Source organism: Melozone crissalis, unplaced genomic scaffold, assembly GCF_028551555.1.
Source record: "Melozone crissalis strain CALT ecotype California unplaced genomic scaffold, PUWL_Pcris_2 ptg000061l_1, whole genome shotgun sequence".
In the NCBI taxonomy this organism is placed as follows: domain Eukaryota; kingdom Metazoa; phylum Chordata; class Aves; order Passeriformes; family Passerellidae; genus Melozone; species Melozone crissalis.
Window position 1 is genome coordinate 15588704 of NW_026535839.1, and position 17927 is coordinate 15606630.

Below are 17927 nucleotides of genomic sequence, written 5' to 3' on the forward strand. Positions count from 1 at the left end.
TTCCGTTAATTCAGCAAATAGTTTTCGAGAAAACAAAGTAAGAATTCAAGACAGAAATTGTCTTGCATTTGGTTCAAGATTTGATGCAGCACTTTGGTTCTTGCATCTCTGAATTAAACTTGTGTAAAATGGAGTTCTCATGCCATGGGATTGGTTTTTTCATATTTAATTCAGTGGTTTAATTCAGGGGGTCATGAATGAGCCTCCCCTTCTTTCAGGCTTTCAACAGGTGGCAAGGCCAGCATGTTCAGACTTAGATTTGTCATATGTTTTAAGGCTGTTCCACCTAAAATTTATATTTCATGCTGACATTCACATCCCAGCTCAGGGACTGACTGGGCACCTCCCTGTGAGAGCTGTGGGCCCTCAGTCCCTTGTCACACCCTGTCCTTCTGGCTGAACATCCACTGACTGCACACCTGGAAGGGCATCTCCAAGCAAGACAGAAATAATGCAGGGGCTCTTTTTTTGGGCCAGTGATCTGGCCATTCTTCTCTGCTGCAGGAAAGCCACATCCTCTGTGCTAAACCTAACAGGCCTGTGTTCTGAAAGAAGTGCTCTAGAATTCAGTATTTCTCCAGGGACTCTCACCCTTGATTCCAACATTTTCTTCAGGAAATGGGGAAGAAGTTTCAAAATACAGCACTTTAAATCCACTAAATATTAAAATTAATGGAAGCTCCTTGCTGTTTCAGAATACCAGAGTGACATTTTAAGTGCTTGGAGAACTTCAGAAATCAGTCACTCATGTTCCATAATGGTTTTGTAAAGTCATTTGGCACAGCAAGTCACAAAAGCAGGAGCAGTGTCAGCTCCTCAGAACATTCAATACTTGTCTAGCCTATATCCAAACAGAACTCTGAGCCACTGAAGCAAGAGATGGGCTGTATTTGCAAGAGAGCTCAGCCTCCCTCTCTTTAGAGGCAGGGACAAAGCCAAGGTTCATTACTACAGCCCTCAATGCACAGGAGCCCAAGCTGCAAACCTGCCCTGAGAGAGCAGGCTCCTGAAGGCTCTGGCATTTCCATGAGAGCACATTGCCTCTGGCTCACAGCACATCAAACTCCCTCTTCTAGCAACAAGGGCAGCCTGCAGGAGCACTCAGCCTCCCTTCTGACCCTTATTCCTCTCAGTTTAGATTTCACCTCAAGTTTACTCAGGTAGCTCCTTCCTCTGTGTTGTCTAGGTAACAGGTGGAGAAAAATTTAGGGATAAAGAAAAGAATGGAACAGACTTGTGTGAATGTCATAGTCCTAAGTCCCAACAGAAAAATGTTCCTAAAGAGTTAAATGTCACCAGGCAAGGGAGACAAGCAAGAGGAAAAGCTGTATTGCTAATCTCCTATCAGAACACCCACGCAGTAGGTGGGGGACTATAACCAACAGATTTATTTCCAGTAGGGATAAGTAAAGGACTTATTTGTATTTTAAATTAGCTATTACTTTTATTTTAAGACCCTTGCTTCTACTCCTCATGTATTTCACAAACACTGACTTATCAGAGTGTCCAAGTTCTCTGCCTAAAGCTGATTCTTTAAAGTAGTGCAGCTGTTTCCTAGAACGGGGCAGATAGACATCTTGCACACAAGCCATGGAAATCTTTTCTTCTCTGACGTTTCAGTCTTGCATGGAGAAATTATGTAGAGCAGCAGGGCAGAAGAGCTATAACTGGCCCAAGATATCCAGGAGATTACAAATGAGCAGCCCTGGGCAGCAGGAACAAGATCAAGAACGAAGCGGGGGCAGGGCACTGGGGAAGGAATGTGTTTGGAAATGAGATGTCAGTTGGAAAAGAAGCTTGTGCCCAAGAGAACAAGCTCCCTTTCTGAGCTGGAACCAAATCCAGGAGTCCAGATTGCCAGTATCTCACTACTGCCAGCAGTAACCACAGTCCATGGACCAGCTCTGCTCCTCTCATCCTCCCAATTAACCAGGAAGGGGATGACAAGTTCCTGCCCCTTTCTTCACAGACCAAGTCACAGGCAGCAGCACAGAAAGCTACTGCATCACCCCTGCATGCATCATTCTCATTTTTGCTTTCCATGACAGCTCCCTAAAAACAGCTTGCAAACTTTTAGGCCCACTCACACCTAAAAACACTGTGAAGATCATTGTTCAGGCTGCAACAAAAGTGAGTAGTTCAAAATCAGGAAAAACTTGAAATAAAAACCAACTGTGGGATGGAAAACCTTTTGGCTTATGCCCATATAGCCTTTGATTCCTCATGTACCAGCTCCCAACAGCTCATTCAATGTGCAGCAGCAGCAGCAGTCAAGCAGCTGGACACAAATTTTGTTTTCTTCACAGCTCAGTGACTGATTGAACTTCTCCACACATCACACTTACTGTGGAAAATAAATCCTCCCTTTTCCAATAGCTACATGGAGGAACTTTAGGTTTATAAACCACAAATTGGCCAGAAAGCAACAGCCAAAGCTGCTGCCTGGGACTGGTGTTAGCACCTGTCAGCCCCTCGGCAGCCGGGCTCCAGCACCCAGCTCGCACCGAGCCCTCCCCACAGAGCCAGCCCATGGAGGAGCCACTCAGATTTCACACACCAGCCTATAGTTAGCAGCTGAACCATCAAGGTTAAGCCTTGGGTGTCCTTCAGCTCTTTGTGAGATTTTTGACATGTGAGCAGGAAGCACAGGGCAGCTGCAGTGTTCAGTGCTGGCAGAATCAAACACCTCACACACACACCTCACTCACACACACACAAACACCTCTCACACACACAAACAACTCACACACACACACACACAAACACCTCACACACACACACACCTCACACACACACACAAACACCTCACACACACACACAAACACTTCACACACACACAAACACCTCATACACACACACACCTCACACACACACACAAACACTTCACACACACACAAACACCTCATACACACACACCTCACACACACCTCACACACACACACAAACACTTCACACACACACAAACACCTCACACACACACAAACACCTCACACACACACACACAAACACCTCACACACACACACAAACACCTCACACACACACAAAAACACCTCACACACACACACACAAACACCTCACTCACACACAAACACACCTCACACACACACAAACACACCTCACACACACACAAACAACTCACACACACCTCACACACACACACAAACACCTCACACACAAACACCTCACACACAAACACCTCACACACAAACACCTCACACACACACACACAAACACCTCACACACACACACAAAAACACCACACACACACAAACACCTCACATACACACACAAACACCTCACACACACACACAAACACCTCACTCACACACAAAAACACCTCACACACACACACACAAACACCTCACACAAACAGTGGAAATGCAGCTCCTGCAGCTTCACCCACTGATGTGCAGCAGGGACTGCTGCCTTTGGGGGTTCAGGAAAGAGCTTACAGTGAATGGTGATCCTGTCTCATTTTCAAACAAAACCATGAATCACAGTAAAAGCAAGAATGCATTTAAGTCCAAGGAATCATCAAGAACATTTAATTCTCTCTCAGGTTTGACATGCATATGGTTCAGACACCAAAAATCTGAACCACTCTTTAAAAAACTTTTTAAATTCAAAATCATGTTATTACAGCTGTCCCATAAAATACTGTAATGGTACAAAGTCATTTTATAGGGACAGCTGTGATAATATATTATGCTTGCAGAAAATCTTGAGCCAAAAGTTGTGCTACAGTATTTGCTTGATTTCTACTTATATTTTCTCTTTTAAGTGTTCTCCCATTAGCTGTACAAGTAAACTGATGATAAAGCAATATCAAACCAAAACTGACTGTCTATTTTGGCATGGCATGAAAATCTGCAGCACTCTCCTCACTGTGCCCCACACCAAGTGCCAGACATTTTTCTCCTGTAAATAAGGATCTTGTCCAGGTTATGGGCTAGAAGAATGTAAAGGGAAAGGTCTGAAATATTCAGACAGAATTCTGAAGCTTAAACTTTCAACATAGTTCTCAAAGCAACACGATGATATCAGTTCACAAATAGCTTGAGCAGAAGTCCAGCACAGTGGTAGCTGTCTCAGGCTACGTAACGGGCCCTTCAAAAGAGTATGAAGTAACAGAACTGAAATGTATTTGGCAAGATGCCACCACCCAGATGAGCTCCCAGCCTCACAGATATGTACAGTACACAGCAATTCATCAGCTCATACTATGTGGCACTGACATTTCTTCTGTCAAAGCAAAAATAGCTTCAGCAAAAGTAAATTGAGCCCCACGTGTGGAGCCCGGTAAGGCCTCGGTGTGTTACACAAACTGCAATACTCCCAAAAAAAAACCAAATCAAATTAAGTTGAGGGACAACAAGTGAAACTTTCACATTCATCAGCAGTGAAGGAAAAGCTTTCTGGGAAGGAGGGAGACTCAGGATAGGGGTTCAGAAAATAAAACCCACACAACTGCTTTCCAAGTAATGCAGAAGGAAGTACCAAAGCAGGCAGGCTTCCTCCCAGGATGCAGCACGTCACCACAGTTTCTCAAGCCTTCAAATTCCACGAAGACCTGGAGTATCTTGTCCTACAGAAGGGTATGTGCTGGCCCTTTGCATACAGCCCATCCACCCAAACTGGAGGAAAAACACAGAAACCCCATCAGATGCCAGATTCTAAGTAGAGCTTAGATGGGTCTGAGGGAAGAAAAAAAAGGAAATTAAAAAAAAAAAGTTAAGCACAGGAATAGAAGCACAAAGCTTACTTCAAGAATTTAGTTATTCAAGCAGAAGAACCCTGATAATCAGAGTTAACAGTGACTCAAACCTCCACCCTTCCTGGGTAACTGAAACCCTTTAGAGCTCCAGTATTTCCATGCTGGACTACATAAATGAAATTAAGACATCACAAATATGCCTTTGGTGGCCAGACTCATGTCCCTGCAGGACATCTGCTAGTCCACTTCACAGAACATGGCTTCTATGTCCAGAAGAACCACAGGGACCACCTCCTCTGGTCGCCAGTGGAACACAAGATGCTAGACTGCCCTTGGATTTAAACTCCTGCTCAGGGGTTGCTTTAGCCTGTTTTGCCAAAAGCCCAAATTTCAGCAATAAATTTTCTGCTAGGGGTGGAGTGGGCTCCAGGAAGTTCCTCATGTACTTGGTGCAAGCTGTCTGCACTAGGAAGTGACACAAATCACACCAGCGCATCACTGCCAGTTGGCAGGGCAGCTTCAGCCCCACAGCCAGGACAGGCAGAGCTCACAGAAACACCCTGTCAAGCTTAGGCAGGGGATTAAAAAAAAGCAAAAAAAAAAAAAAAAGAATGAATGAACAGCATTCAGAAGAAGAGCACTCCCTTAATCTGTATTTGCATAGCCACTAATACAAGAAAGGCCATGAAAAGTTCAGTTTTTAAACAATATCACAATGTAAATATTTCCCTGCTGGCGCCTCTGCCATCCCCGAGGAGCCAGAGCTGCCAGCCCTGCCTCACACCTGTCTGGTCAGGAAAGGGAAGGAAGAGAGGGCTCCCCACAGGACTGGGGCTCCTGCACACAGCAAGGGTAAGTGGTTCAGCACATCAAGAAGGTGTCTCACTCCCAAGGAGGAGGCAGAAGCAGAAAGCAGGACAAAGCACTTCAGACTATGATGAAATAACATCTGCTCCCCACTGTCACAGACATCTTTTGTGAAAAATCCTTTTTTTAGGATTTTTCCCCCTTCTGAGAAGCTCTGGCCTCAGCAACAAAGTGTAACCAATGGTTATCTGCTGCTGTGGAATGCAACAGGTGGATCCATGATTGGTCTCGGGTGGATGTTTGGATTTACTGACCACTCACGGCAGAGCTGGGTCTCACTCTCTGCTGAGACACAGACCTTTGTTACTCATTCCTTTTCTATTCTTAGCTTAGCTAGCCTTCTGAGAACTTTTCCTTCTATTTCTTTTAGTATAGTTATAATGTAGTATATATATATCACAAAATAATAAATCAAGCCTTCTTAACATGAGATCAACATTCTCGCCTCTCTCTTCACCCTGAAAACCCTTGTGACCACTGTCACACTCCACACCTGATTCACAGGCAGGATCATTTAACCATAAAGACCAACACTCTCACATTCTTAAAGTACCTTGAGGGACTTCTCCCATCTAAAGGCCCTCTAGACTTTCAAATTCTGAAAAAGCTTTAAAGAAACATGTTGACTCCAGAATTATCTTTTACTCTTCATCTGTCTGCTCTGTGAAGAACCCAAACAGAAAAAAAAGCCTTTTGAGACATCTCATGGCTACTCCAAACACAAGTGTTTGCTACATCTACAGCCTGCCCTGGTCAATCAGTCCCCTTTTACAAGAGACCAGACTCTGTCTGTTTTTGATGTCACCAGCACCCCCACCAAACTCAACATAAACATTTAACCTACTTGGAAAAGTTTATTTAGTGGGAACCCTGCCACTCTGAACAGCTCCATTAGCCTGGTTACAACTCCCCTGAAACTCTCAGCAAAGTGCAAGCACACACCACTCCTGCCTTCCCATCCTGCCACCTCCCTACAGCTTGGTCTGGAGATTGTGTGGGCTGAGGGATGAGGGCACTGGAAGGCTGACCTGGCTCACTGCTTGCTCCTGTGATCAGCCACTTTGACACGAAGAAGGTGGGGTAAACAGGGCAGGGAGGAGGTTGATACAATCTCCCCTGCTGGCAGCAGTCTGAGCAGATCCAGTATTTCACAAACCACATCCCGAGTTGGGCAGTCATCACTGTTACCCAACTCACATGAGACAAAATCCTCTTTCTCAAATCAGAAATGCAGAAATCTAATGTGACATTTGTCAAGCAAGCATGTGTTTCAGATTTGAAACCACTTTATTTGGTGAAACCTCTCTGTATAAAAACCACTTTATAGAGTCTTCTTTCAGAGGCTGCTGAAATCCCACCAAAGTGCATTGCAGAAATCAATCAGAACACCTCAGCCTGGTTTAAGGTATTTCTTTTGGCAGCCATCCAACACACAGAAATACATCTTTAAGAATGCACTGGGACTACCCATACAAGCTTTATGTTCACTTCCAAGGGTTTGAAAAAAATCCAAGCAATGACATTAGATCCATTCCCTGGCATGACACTGCAAAGGAAATTTCTGTAAAACATCTGTGCCAGCAAAGCCCTGAGCACAGGAACTATGCACAGGGGGTTTTCAAGGAGTTTGACATAAACAACACTGGAAATGACTGATGCTGGGCAGATCTGTGAGTGCCTTTCCACAAATGCCATTTGGCATTAGAGCATTCTGCTAGTTGAAATTACAAACTCCCCAGACATGCCAGAGGACAGCACCGAGGCCAGGAGCTGAGCCAGCAAGCAAAACCACACAAAGCCAATATAATTTGTAACAGCCCTTCATTGAGGCAGCCAGTACCTAACCCCAAGAAGTAAAGGAATAAGCCTTGCTGCTTTCAAAGGCAGATTGCTGAAATTAAAAATGGAAGATAAAAGGGAACAATTGAATGTGCTGACAGAAAGTTAACATGCTCTTTGTGGAGAGCCTCCTGCCCAGGGCAGCAGCCTGGAGGCTTCACAGAGCCTCAGGCTGGAGGACTCAGAATCACAGAATCAATCAGGTTGTAAAACACCCCTGAGATCACTGAGTGCAACCTATGACGCAACACCATCTTGTCAACTAGATGATGGAATAAGTGCCATGTCCAGTCTTTCCTTAAACACCTCCAGGGATGGTGACTCCACCACCTCCCTGGGCATCCCCTTCCAATGTTTAATCACCCTTTCTGTGAAGAAATTCTTCCTAATGACCTACCTAAACCACCCCTGGTGCAGTTTAAGCCTATGTCCTCTCATCACTTGCTGTCTGGGAGAAGAGCTGACCACCACTAGGCTCCACTCTCCAGTCAGGAAGCTGAAGAAAACAAGAAGGTTCCCCACGAGTCTCTTTTTCTCCAGGCTGAGTTATCACAGCTCTTTCAGCCACTTCTTGCGCTCCAGACCCTTCCCCAACTGCGTTATCCTTCGCCAGACATGCTGCAGATTCTCACTGTCCTTCCTGAACCCAGGGGCCCCTCTCCCGGTGGTGTCCCCGGCCCCGGCCGATACTCACATCCGCCCCACGCCCTCGTACATGCGGGTCTCGTCCACCAGCATCATCACCTCCGTGTCGGTGAGGTGCGCGTGCTTCTTGGTCTTGGTGAGCTGCTCGATCTGCAGGTCGGCCAGCTTCACCTTCTGCTGCGTGTCCATCACCTTGGCCTGCAGCTCCGTGAAGGCCTGCCCAGGGGAGAGAGCAGGGGTGAGGAGCGCCGGGGGCACAACCGGTCCCGGGCTGGGGGAGCCGGCCGCCGCCGCCGGGACACAGAGGGGGACACGGAGGGGGACGCACAGTGGGCAGGACACACAGTGGAAGGGTGGGACACAAGGAGGGAGCGCACATGAAAGAGAAACACGCGGGCGGGGGTCTCGTACCTTCTTCAGCTCCAGATCCACGGGCGCTGCCATCTTGTCCGCGCAAAGCGCATGCGCGGAGGGGCGGGGGCAGTCAGGGCTCCACCCGCGGGCGGGACGCGCTGTGGGACCGGGGCTGGCGCCGGGACCGGGACCGGGCGGGCCGGGGACTGCTGTGGGACCAGCCCTGGCACCAGCTGGGGTGGGGGCTCCCGTGAGGGCTCTTCGCTCCACCCTGCGGTGCCCTCCAGGGCCGGCTGCACCGGTGGGGCTGTGGGCCCGAGACCAGCTCGTCGGGCCGGCCCCGCATGGGTGTGCCCGGCCCGGGGGTTGGAGAAGGCCTGGAGCAGCCAGAGGGGGAGAACAATCCCTGCCTAAGGAGCTGGAAAGGACCTTAAAGATCAGCTCATCCCAAGTCCCCCCTACCCCGGGCAGGGACACCTTCCACTATCCCAGGTTGCTCCAAGTGCCGTCCAACCCTGCCTTGGACAGTCCCAGGGATGGGCCAGCCACAGCTTCTCTGGGCAACCTGTTTCCATCCCTCACCACCCTCAAAATGAAGAATTTCTTCCATATATCTAATCTAAAATTCCCTTCTTTCAATTTGTGCCTATTACTCCTTGTCCTGTCACTACAGTTCCTGGTGAGGAGTCCCTCTCTGGCTTCCTTGGTGGCCCCCTCAGACACTGGAAGGTTGCAATGAGTTCTCTACTCAACTTTTTCTTCTCCACCAGAGCAGCCCCAGCTCTCTCAGTCTGTCTCCATAGGGAAGATCCTCCACTCCTCTTACCAACTTTGTGGCTTCCTTTGGACTTGCTCCAGCAGTTCCATATTGTTCTTAATGTTGGAGACACCAGAACTGTACGTGGTAGAGGGGAGAAATCACCCCTTGACCTGCTGGCCACACTGCTTTGGATGCAGCCCAGGATCCTGTTGGTTTCTTTGCCTCACAGCTCTCTAGCAGAGCCAGCAACTCCCCCGCTCTCACTTCCCCTCAGGGAAGAGGAAAGAACTGGTTTGGAGGTTATTTTACTGCAAAGTAAGGAATCATTCCTGATCACTGTATGAAGTGATTCTTGCTGGAATTACCTCAGCTCCAAGAACCTCCAATCCCCCCAAGAACAGCTGGGATTCCTTTCAAAAGGGGTGTGATTCCACCTCTGCAATTTTTGGTTCTGCCAAATCATAGAACCATCATCATATTATTTGGTTGGAAGAGACCTTTAGGATAACCCAGCCCACCCTCCAGTGGACCAGGTTGCTCAAAGCCACATTCAGCCTGGCCTTGAACACCCACAGGTATGGGGCAGCCACAGCTTCTCTGGGCAACCTGTGCCAGTGTCTAAATGACAAATCAGTGGCCAGAGTGGCTTTATTCATACCAGAGGCAGCTTTGCTTGGTGAGCAGACCCACAAACATCACACCCCTCCCCAAGCACCAGCTGGTAAAGATGAAGAAAAGCTCTGAAATAATCCACATGGGGCCAAGCTGAGATGGATCCTGCCTCCAGCCCCTTACACCACACTGCTCCCCAAGGATGGCACAAGCTGATCCAGCAGCCCTGACCACACACTCAGGATCTCTGCTGCTGTTGGCAGTACCAGACCAGCATGGAATTGGTGCTGAACACAGCCTTCAGAATTCTGACTGCTTTCCACCTCCATGATTAAATTAACGACCCAAGGCTTTGTTACAAAGTGTTATTTATTAGAATATTACATTGCACTTAAAAAATAAGGGAGGTCTGACCCTGTCATCTTGACGTACATGAAGCATGCAGGGCCAGACCTACAATAAATATAAATACTATGTACAGTTTATCTAAAATAAATATATAATTTAAAATGAAAAATATCTTGTTAAATAGCTGTTACCCTCCCCCCCATTTCTGCGGCGAAGGAAGCCCCGAGCTCGGTCTCCTCCCTTTCACAGCTTGTTCCTCGGCACGTACTGCAGCGGACGGAGAGTCCCCGTGCCCCCGGTCAGCACCGTCCCGGAGGTGGCCGCGGAGCCGCCGCAGTGCCGCCGCTGCCCGAGCAGCCCCGCCGGTGCCGTCCCGGTGCTGCAGCGAGCCCCCAGCGTGCCGCAGCCCCGTGCCGCCGGCGTCGCGGTCTCGCCTCTTCCAGGAGGTAGAAGTGCGTTAGTGCCGGCCCCTGCGAGAGAGAGACGGGAGAGCTCACACCGCGATCCTGGGCTGCGCTGCCACGGAGCGCTCCCTGCGAGCTGCGATGGAGGTGCCGACACACCCAGCCCACCCAAGCCCCTCTCGCCACCCTCGGGGCTGGACCCGGGAGGATGGGAGCCAAGGTACAACACCATGCTCCCTTCTGGGGACCGCAGCACTTTTTCCACCGGACACATCCACCCCAGAAACCCCCAGGGTAAAGGAGACAGCGAGGAAAGCCTTGTGCCAAGTCTCTTTCCTGAAAATTCGGCTTCTATGAACAGCTCAAATTCCCACCCCCAACACTGTGATGAGCATGACAGAAATTCTCCAAAGGCATTACTTCATCCTCACAAAGAACAATGACTTTTCTTTTTTTTTCTTTTTTTTTTTTTAAAGAGAAGTAGCTGTAATATGTATGACTACATCTAACGTCAGGGTTTAGGTCAGATCAGAGGAAGTTTGACAGATTTTCAGCATGCAGCCCCAGAGCCACCCCTGGGGCAGAGCACACATCACAACCCAGCCAGAAGAACATGGCATGGGCTGGCAGCAAGATCCCCCTGTGCCAAGCTGATAGGCCTTGCTTTGGTGCAAGTAATAAGCAGAGTGGGAATGAAAAGGAAAGGGGTTTTTTACACATGTATATAAATAGAGGCGATATCTAAGGAGGGGAAGTGACTCAGAGGGTCAGAGAGAGAGCAGAATGAGCGGGGGGGAAAAAGCTAAACAAAACAGAAGCAGCTTCCCTACTACCAAACATCTCCAAAGCATGGAACACCAGCACAGAGCAGGGACTTGGGGTTAGAAAGAAGAACATAGGAATGACAGGGGTACCAGGGACAGGATTTCAGCAGGAAGGGGAGAAAAGAAGACTGGAGCCCCACAGGGCAGCCCAGACTCTCAGCCAGCTGCTTCTCCAGACTCAGGCTGCCTTCAGCTCCTGCCTAGCTCTGGCACAGGATCCACACAGCAGTCCCTCAGCACAAACAGCAGAGCCCCCAGATGTCCACCAGCCCCACTGCTGCCCCACGCCCAGCCAGGGGCTCACCTTGCCAGCACCTGGCATCCTCAGTGATTCACAGTGATGCCCAGCTTGATTTTCTCTTCGTTTTCTACATCGTAGCCACCCCTCTTGTGACACCTGCAAAGCCAAGCAAAGAGATGCTCAGGGCATGGAGAAACCTCTGTCACCCTCCTCTTGCACATGATCTTGCCAGGGACACAGATCTGGGAGCTCAGTGCCATCCCCCTTACCTGAGCATCAGCAGGGCTGCGATGATGATGAGACACAGGGAGGACAGGACAACAGCCACCACAGCCAGGGCTGTGGTGTGGTCGTAGGCGCTGGGCGGGTGCTCCACCGGCAGCAGGAGGCCATGGCAGCGCTCCCCATGATAGCCTGGCTGGCATCTGGGCAAGGAGGAAACTCATAAAGGTCAGTGGTGAGCAAGGACAGGAGGTCTTTGTGTGCCCCACACCCCACGGGAAGGCAATGCCTCTGTGCTCAGCCTCAACCAGCACCCTGCCTGTTCCCCCACACCCCTGAGCTGGGAGGTCACCATCATCTCTATTGGCCTGGTAAATTAAGCTTCTCCTGCACCTAGCGAAGTTTCCTAGAAAGGTTGAGGTCTCTCTCAGCAGAAGGCACTGGGGTCTGTGCTCTTTCCAGTCACCCCCAGGCAGGTTGCCCAGAACACCTCTAGGAGTGGGAAGGGAGCAGTGAGGCAGCTGGGCCAGCATTTCCCATGGAGCAGGATGTCCCTGCACACCCTGCCAGCTCAGAGGTGTCCCATCCCTGGAGACTTGGGAGGTTGCTCATGTCACAGAAATAACACTCCACACAGGCTGGGAGGCTTCCAGCCCTCCCTGAGCCACATTGCACTGATGCAATCAGATAAATATATCCCTCTATATCCAGCACCACTGACCCTCAGGCTGATCTCCAAGCCGGACTCAGCCCAGCTCCTGGGCTCACAATGCCACATGTAGCATCACCTCCCAGGCACAGCAGCAAGGCTGGGCACATGGCAGAGGTGCAGGATCCAGCCCAGCAGCACCCTCATTCCACCCTGTGCCCCAGGAAGCAGCACTGCAGGAGACCCTGTGACAGGGGCACAGCCAAGCACCAAGAGCAGCCACAACCAAGTGACACCAGGCAACACAAAGCCTCTTCAGCAGAGGAGACTGGGGCAGTTGGCCACTGTTACTAAAAACTCTGATGGTTCTGGGAGACGTCACCCAGGGACAGACCACCATGCTGAAGAGACAAAGCCAGCTCCCAAATCCCTGCTGCTTGTCTGTGTCCCAGTTTCTCTCCCAGCCCCAGGGATCTGGGCAGGGGACACCTGGCTGTCCCAGTCCTAGGCCAGGGTGTCACAACCCACACTGTGCTGGGTCACCAACCCAAGCTGAGCCTGCAAAGATGTGCCCTCATTGGCAGTCCCGAGTCCCCCATGCAAGGGCCCAACTTCATGACAGCTTCAACAGGGAGGAACCAGGGAGTTAGAGGAGCTCTGTGGAGCTTGATCCCTGCAGATTGCAGATCCTGTGGGCACCATAAGCCAAGGAGCTATTATCTTCCCTGGGCTCAAGGCTGGGTGGCTCAGAGGATTGATAGTGAAGAACAAAGCCTCTTACATATCTGCCAGCTCAAGTCCTGCCCACGTCAGTGGGGATCAAATATGCACCCCAGGGTATTTCCTGCAGCAGCAGTGCTGTATCCAGGTGCCCCAGCAGCAGGCAAATACTTTCTCCTTCACTGGCCTCATCTAGTCCCTGCTTTCTCTGCATCCCAGGGGGGATGGGCAAGGAGGGGTACACAGCCCTGCATTTCATCAGGCCAAGGGACAGCTTGGGCATGGCTTTGGCAGCCTGTCCCCAAAGGTGCTGCCTCCCTTTGCTTTGCTGGTGGCATGGCAGAGATGCTCCTCCCACCTGCACTGATGTGCCCTGAGAGATGAAGGAGCCCAGAGGTCTCAGAGTGGGGCATTTACAGGGTCAGGATGAGGTTTCCCAAATCAGACCTGCAGAAGCCCTCAGCTGCCGGACCCCAGCCCTACACACCATTCTGCAGTCCCCAGCACAGCCAGAACTCACTGTGCTGACAGGGAACCCTGGCCCTAAGGCCATGACAGGCTTTGGGGAAGGGGTGGACACTTCTCAAGAATTACAAGGAAGAGGCCAAGTCAGAGTTGTCCCTGCATGGGTAGGGAACATGCACTAAAAATATCTCTGCTTTTCCTCTGCCTGGCCTGGAGAATTGAAAGAACCATGAGTAAGGCTCCCCCTCACAGGCACACACCAGAACTCACATGCAAGAGGGAGCTCCCAGCTCTCGGATGTACTTGCACTCGCCGTGAATACAGAAATCCTTGTACTTCCGCAGGCATGGGTCTCTCTTCTTCCCCAGGCCTTTGCCTTTTCTTCTTTTATTGCCGTTGCCTTTTTTCTTGGGAGTAACGAGCCCTTGAGGCTTTGACAGGAAGGCAACTGGAAAACAATTTGGGAAGGAGAGAAGAGCAGTCAGATCAGCTCCACGTGCCAAGCAAAGGGAAGGCAAAGCCACATCCCAGGGCTGCCACCACTGCTCAGCCCTGGCTCCCACAGCCCTTTGTGCTGGGAGCTGCCCCCGAGCCCCGGGTGGAGGGGCTTTTTCTTTTTTTTTTCAGCTCCTCACAAATATCATGGCCTTTCCAATTCATAAGAACAATTCTCAAGGAAAGAAGGGAGTTGGGCAGGGGGAACAGAGCTTTATACATCTCAAATGCTGCTATTATATGCACCAGTTTCCACTGAATACAGAACATTGCTAATTGCCCCTTTATCTGGCCTTTATTCCCCTGACAAGCACAGACTTTTCTAAGACCCTATTCATGGCTCTGATGGACTCTCCTTCCCGTGGGCACAAGGATGCCTTACTCACCCCAGGGCAGAATTAAAAGAGCAAGCCTGCCTTAAGTTTTGGTTTTGCAGAGCCCAGGAGATTGTGAGGGCATCATTCCCATGAATTACAACGGTATGTTTTAATTGTGGTGCAGTAACCAGTGGCTTTTGGTGCCATGCCAGACCCCTGTCGGGTTGGTGGAAACCAGAGCACCAAGCTCCGCACCCAGACACAGCCCCACACTAACAACGGTACTGGAATGGCTTTTAAGGTGTGCAGATACCAAAAAGCCAACTCCCAGCTTGATCTCAGTAGGCAGTGAGGTGTTGAAGAGCACTCTGCTCCAAGGAGGATTTTTTAGCTCCCCCCAAGCTATGGTGCTCAGTAACCCCGGTGAATTAAGCCCGGGGCTGCTGGGGAAGGAGAGCACAGCAGAGTCCAACGTGACAAGTTGTAACCTGCCCAGGTTACAACTCAACCACTTCCTCACGGAACCAGCACCTCTCACGCTGGCACACACCGGTTGCACACCTAGCAAAGCCATGTCGACATCCTGCACGCTGCGCCTGGAGAAAACCGATACTCCAGGAAACGCTGCGGCTTGGAGAAACCGCGGAGGAGGCTGACAGCAGACACTGCTCCGTCCCCTGCCTCTCCTGCCCTGAGTTATCTCCCAGCCACAGCCAACACACACTGCTACATTTCCCGAGGGCTGAGTCCCCCCTGTGCGAGCGGCTCAGCCCGGTTTTGCCAGCTTTTTGTCACAGTCTGCTGGCACAGCAAGAAAGCAAAGAAAAACACAGAAAAATGGGAGAGTGAGCCGTACGGAGCAGAGCACGCTCCTGGTGCCAGGTACTGCCCTCGGCAAGCCGCGTGTGCGAGGCACGGGTACACTCACACCCTCAGCTCCCGTCCAACCTCCATGAGAGCCCCCGGGACACTCTCTGGTGCCAGCCCGGGGCACGAAGCCCGGTGTGGGTGCTCGGGAGCCCAGCGAGCAGCGGTGTCCCCACCGCCCCCGTGGCGGGGCTGCCGGCTGACGAGCCCTGCCGCGGAATGAGGAGCAGCCGCGCGTGGGCGGCGGTGACTCACGGCGGTCCCCGCGCCACGGCCACGGCCGTGAGGGCAGCGCGGGCCCGCGGACACGGCAACCCCACCACGAGGAGCTCTGATCCTCCCGGCCAAGCAGCTGAGAGCCGGGACCCCCTGGAACCCGCCCTGTAGGAGACTTCAGGAGCACGGACAGCCCCCGGCAGGAGCGCCACCGCTCCGTGCTGGTGCCCCACGGGCTACTCCCATTCGGGTCTGCTGCCGCCAAGGCTCGGTATCTGAGACTGCTCCCACCCACCACCGCAAGTCCCTCCGAAGCGGAACCGGAGCTGCTGCCGGGGCACCCGCGGGACTGAGCCGAGCCCGGCCCGGCACCTTCGCGATCTCTTCGACTCTGATTGCCCCGAGCTCAGCCCGTTCCGCGACCCCAGCCCCGCCCTGGGACCCTTTATCCCGTCCCTACCTCTCGGCAGCTCGCTGAAGTCGTCCCCCGAGGCCGCTCCGCCGCCCTCCTTCTCCGGGCTGCCACCGAGCAGCGGGGCCGTGGCCGGGACCGGCACCCCGCCGCCACCGCCGCCCTTGTGCAGCACCTCGTTGTGCAGCTCGTCCCGGCGCAGCCCGCCCGCCGCCGCCGAGCACACTGCGGAGAGAGCGGTCAGAAGCGGAGCTGACACCGCCTTGCCCGGACCCCCACGCGGGACAGGGACCAATCTTCCCGTCCGCCCACACCCGGGACCAGGACCGCGTTACCCGTGCCCGGAACCCGCCATGCCCGCGTTGCCCAAAACCATCCCCCACATGTCCGGGACCCTCAGCCGAGCACGGCGATGGGGCACGCTGTCCGCGCCCGGGACACTCCCCACGCGAGCCCGTACCTGCCGCCAGCAGCGCCTGGATCAGCACCGCCCGCCCGTCCATGACCCGCGGGCACACACACGTCCAGCCGCGCTCCGCTCGGTCCCGCAGCGCTGCCCGCTCTCCGGCACGGCGGCCCCGCGGCGGGTAGAAAGGAGAGAGGCGACGGGGCGGGGCGAGGCTGAGACACGGTCCCGCCCCTGGGAAGGGCTGCCCCAGCGACCCCAGCGGGCGCCCTGCTGGCTGAGAGTGGGACTGGGTCCCGGGACCTTGGCCGGGGCCTGGTGTGGTCTCCTCGCTCCTGGAGACGGGCCAGGACCCGAGAGCCACCGCCACCCCGGTGCCGCTCCGCGCTGTGGGCCGGGCCGGGCCGGGCCGGCGGTGTGAGCCCAGGGAGATAAAGGGTTTCCGCAGAGTGCAGAGGGCAGGAGATGGCCCGGGAAAAGTGTGGCCCCAGCCAAGGGGACAGGAGAGGGATCCCAATGGTCCCCGTGGCCCCAGATCCTGCCTGGCAGGTGGCCGAGGGACCCCGAGGGTGCTGGGGGAGAGAGTGCAGCTCACAAGACGAGCATCAGGTGAGAGGCAGCACCTCAGGAGTCAGGGCTGCACCTCTTCCTGGCCTTGGGGATGGGATGACCCTCAGAAAGGGGACAGACTGCCACTCGTGTGCCACTGCACTAGCAGTGGGCTGAGGAGGTGGTGGCAATCTGAGATGGCAGCAGAGACCCTTTCTGTCCCCAAAGCCCCATTCATGCTCCTATGCTGCCCAAGTGATTGAGTCACAGCCTCATCTCACAACACCCCTCCAGCCAGCCACTGTCCTTGTCCCTGTCCCAGCCTGCTGCGTTTGGACACTGCCAGAGCTTCCCCATGTCCTTCACCATGCTGGCAACCGCGTGCTGTGTTTGGCCCCATCCTCAGCACAGGTGACACGCAGAAAATGTCACTGACATCTGTGCCAGGTGAGTGCAGGGTCCTGCCCCAGCTCTCCTTTGGGGCAGCAGAGGCCCCTGGTCAGTTCCTCGAGGTCCCAAGCCCCCGGCCCATGGCTGGTTTGGGCTCAGCTAGGCATGAGCAAATATTCCTGCCATTGTTGTTGCTGTCTCCAAGGAATACCACCGGATCTGGCAACCCCCCTCCCCCGCTCACACCCTCCTTCTTGCTCAGACTTGACTTTTGCAATTGTTTGCTGGATGTTTTTCCTTCCGCCTCCTCCGGCCATCAGGAGCCCAAAGCCTTTGGCAGTGGAGGGAGGTGGTGGCACGGGCGAGGGGCTGTGTCCCTGGGCAGGCCTGCACACTGGCTCCTGGGGAGGCCCCCAGGTTGGGATGGAATTTTTTGCCCCTGCCAGGCCCCCACCACGTCCCCAAGGCCGGGCTGGGCGTGTGCGGGCAGTGTATGAGGGCAGCATTGCCAGCTGCCCTGGCACCTCGGGAGAGGGAGGCACCAGCTCACGTCAGCTGGCACAGAGGACTGGCAGCGGGCGAGGGGGGGGATGTGTGCAGGCTGCTGACC

The 17927-nt window shown here is 52.9% G+C and overlaps 2 protein-coding genes across 2 annotated transcripts in view; both read right to left on the reverse strand.

The window, feature by feature from the left end:
- PFDN1 (prefoldin subunit 1) overlaps positions 1–8532 on the reverse strand; it is a 32033-nt gene extending 23501 nt beyond the window's left edge. Inside the window, exons 1-2 of the mRNA XM_054288019.1 lie at positions 8478–8532; positions 8116–8282 (exon numbers count right to left, since the gene is read on the reverse strand). Of these exons, the coding sequence (XP_054143994.1) occupies positions 8116–8282; positions 8478–8510 (200 nt within the window). The 5' untranslated portion in view covers positions 8511–8532. The remainder of the gene's footprint in view (positions 1–8115; positions 8283–8477) is intronic.
- A 1670-nt stretch (positions 8533–10202) lies between these two features.
- Positions 10203–16500, reverse strand: HBEGF (heparin binding EGF like growth factor). The gene is made up of 6 exons (XM_054288057.1): positions 16433–16500; positions 16021–16197; positions 13936–14113; positions 11879–12034; positions 11673–11765; positions 10203–10610 (listed from the first exon to the last, which is right to left on the reverse strand). The coding sequence occupies exons 1-5, from the start codon at positions 16473–16475 to the stop codon at positions 11693–11695; spliced, it is 627 nt and encodes a 208-aa protein (XP_054144032.1). The 5' UTR covers positions 16476–16500; the 3' UTR covers positions 10203–10610; positions 11673–11692.
- Positions 16501–17927: the final 1427 nt, after the last annotated feature.

What these genes read in the sequence shown, in the direction of transcription:
- HBEGF (XM_054288057.1), bottom strand. Translation starts at nt 16,475, where the DNA reads ATGGACGGGCGGGCGGTGCTGATCCAGGCGCTGCTGGCGGCAG. An exon ending in CCAGGCGCTGCTGGCGGCAG is followed by an intron (nt 16,198 to 16,432) that starts GTACGGGCTCGC and finishes CTCTCTCCGCAG; the next exon opens with TGTGCTCGGCGGCGGCGGGC. An exon ending in GCAGCCCTGCTGATGCTCAG is followed by an intron (nt 11,766 to 11,878) that starts GTAAGGGGGATG and finishes TTGGCTTTGCAG; the next exon opens with GTGTCACAAGAGGGGTGGCT.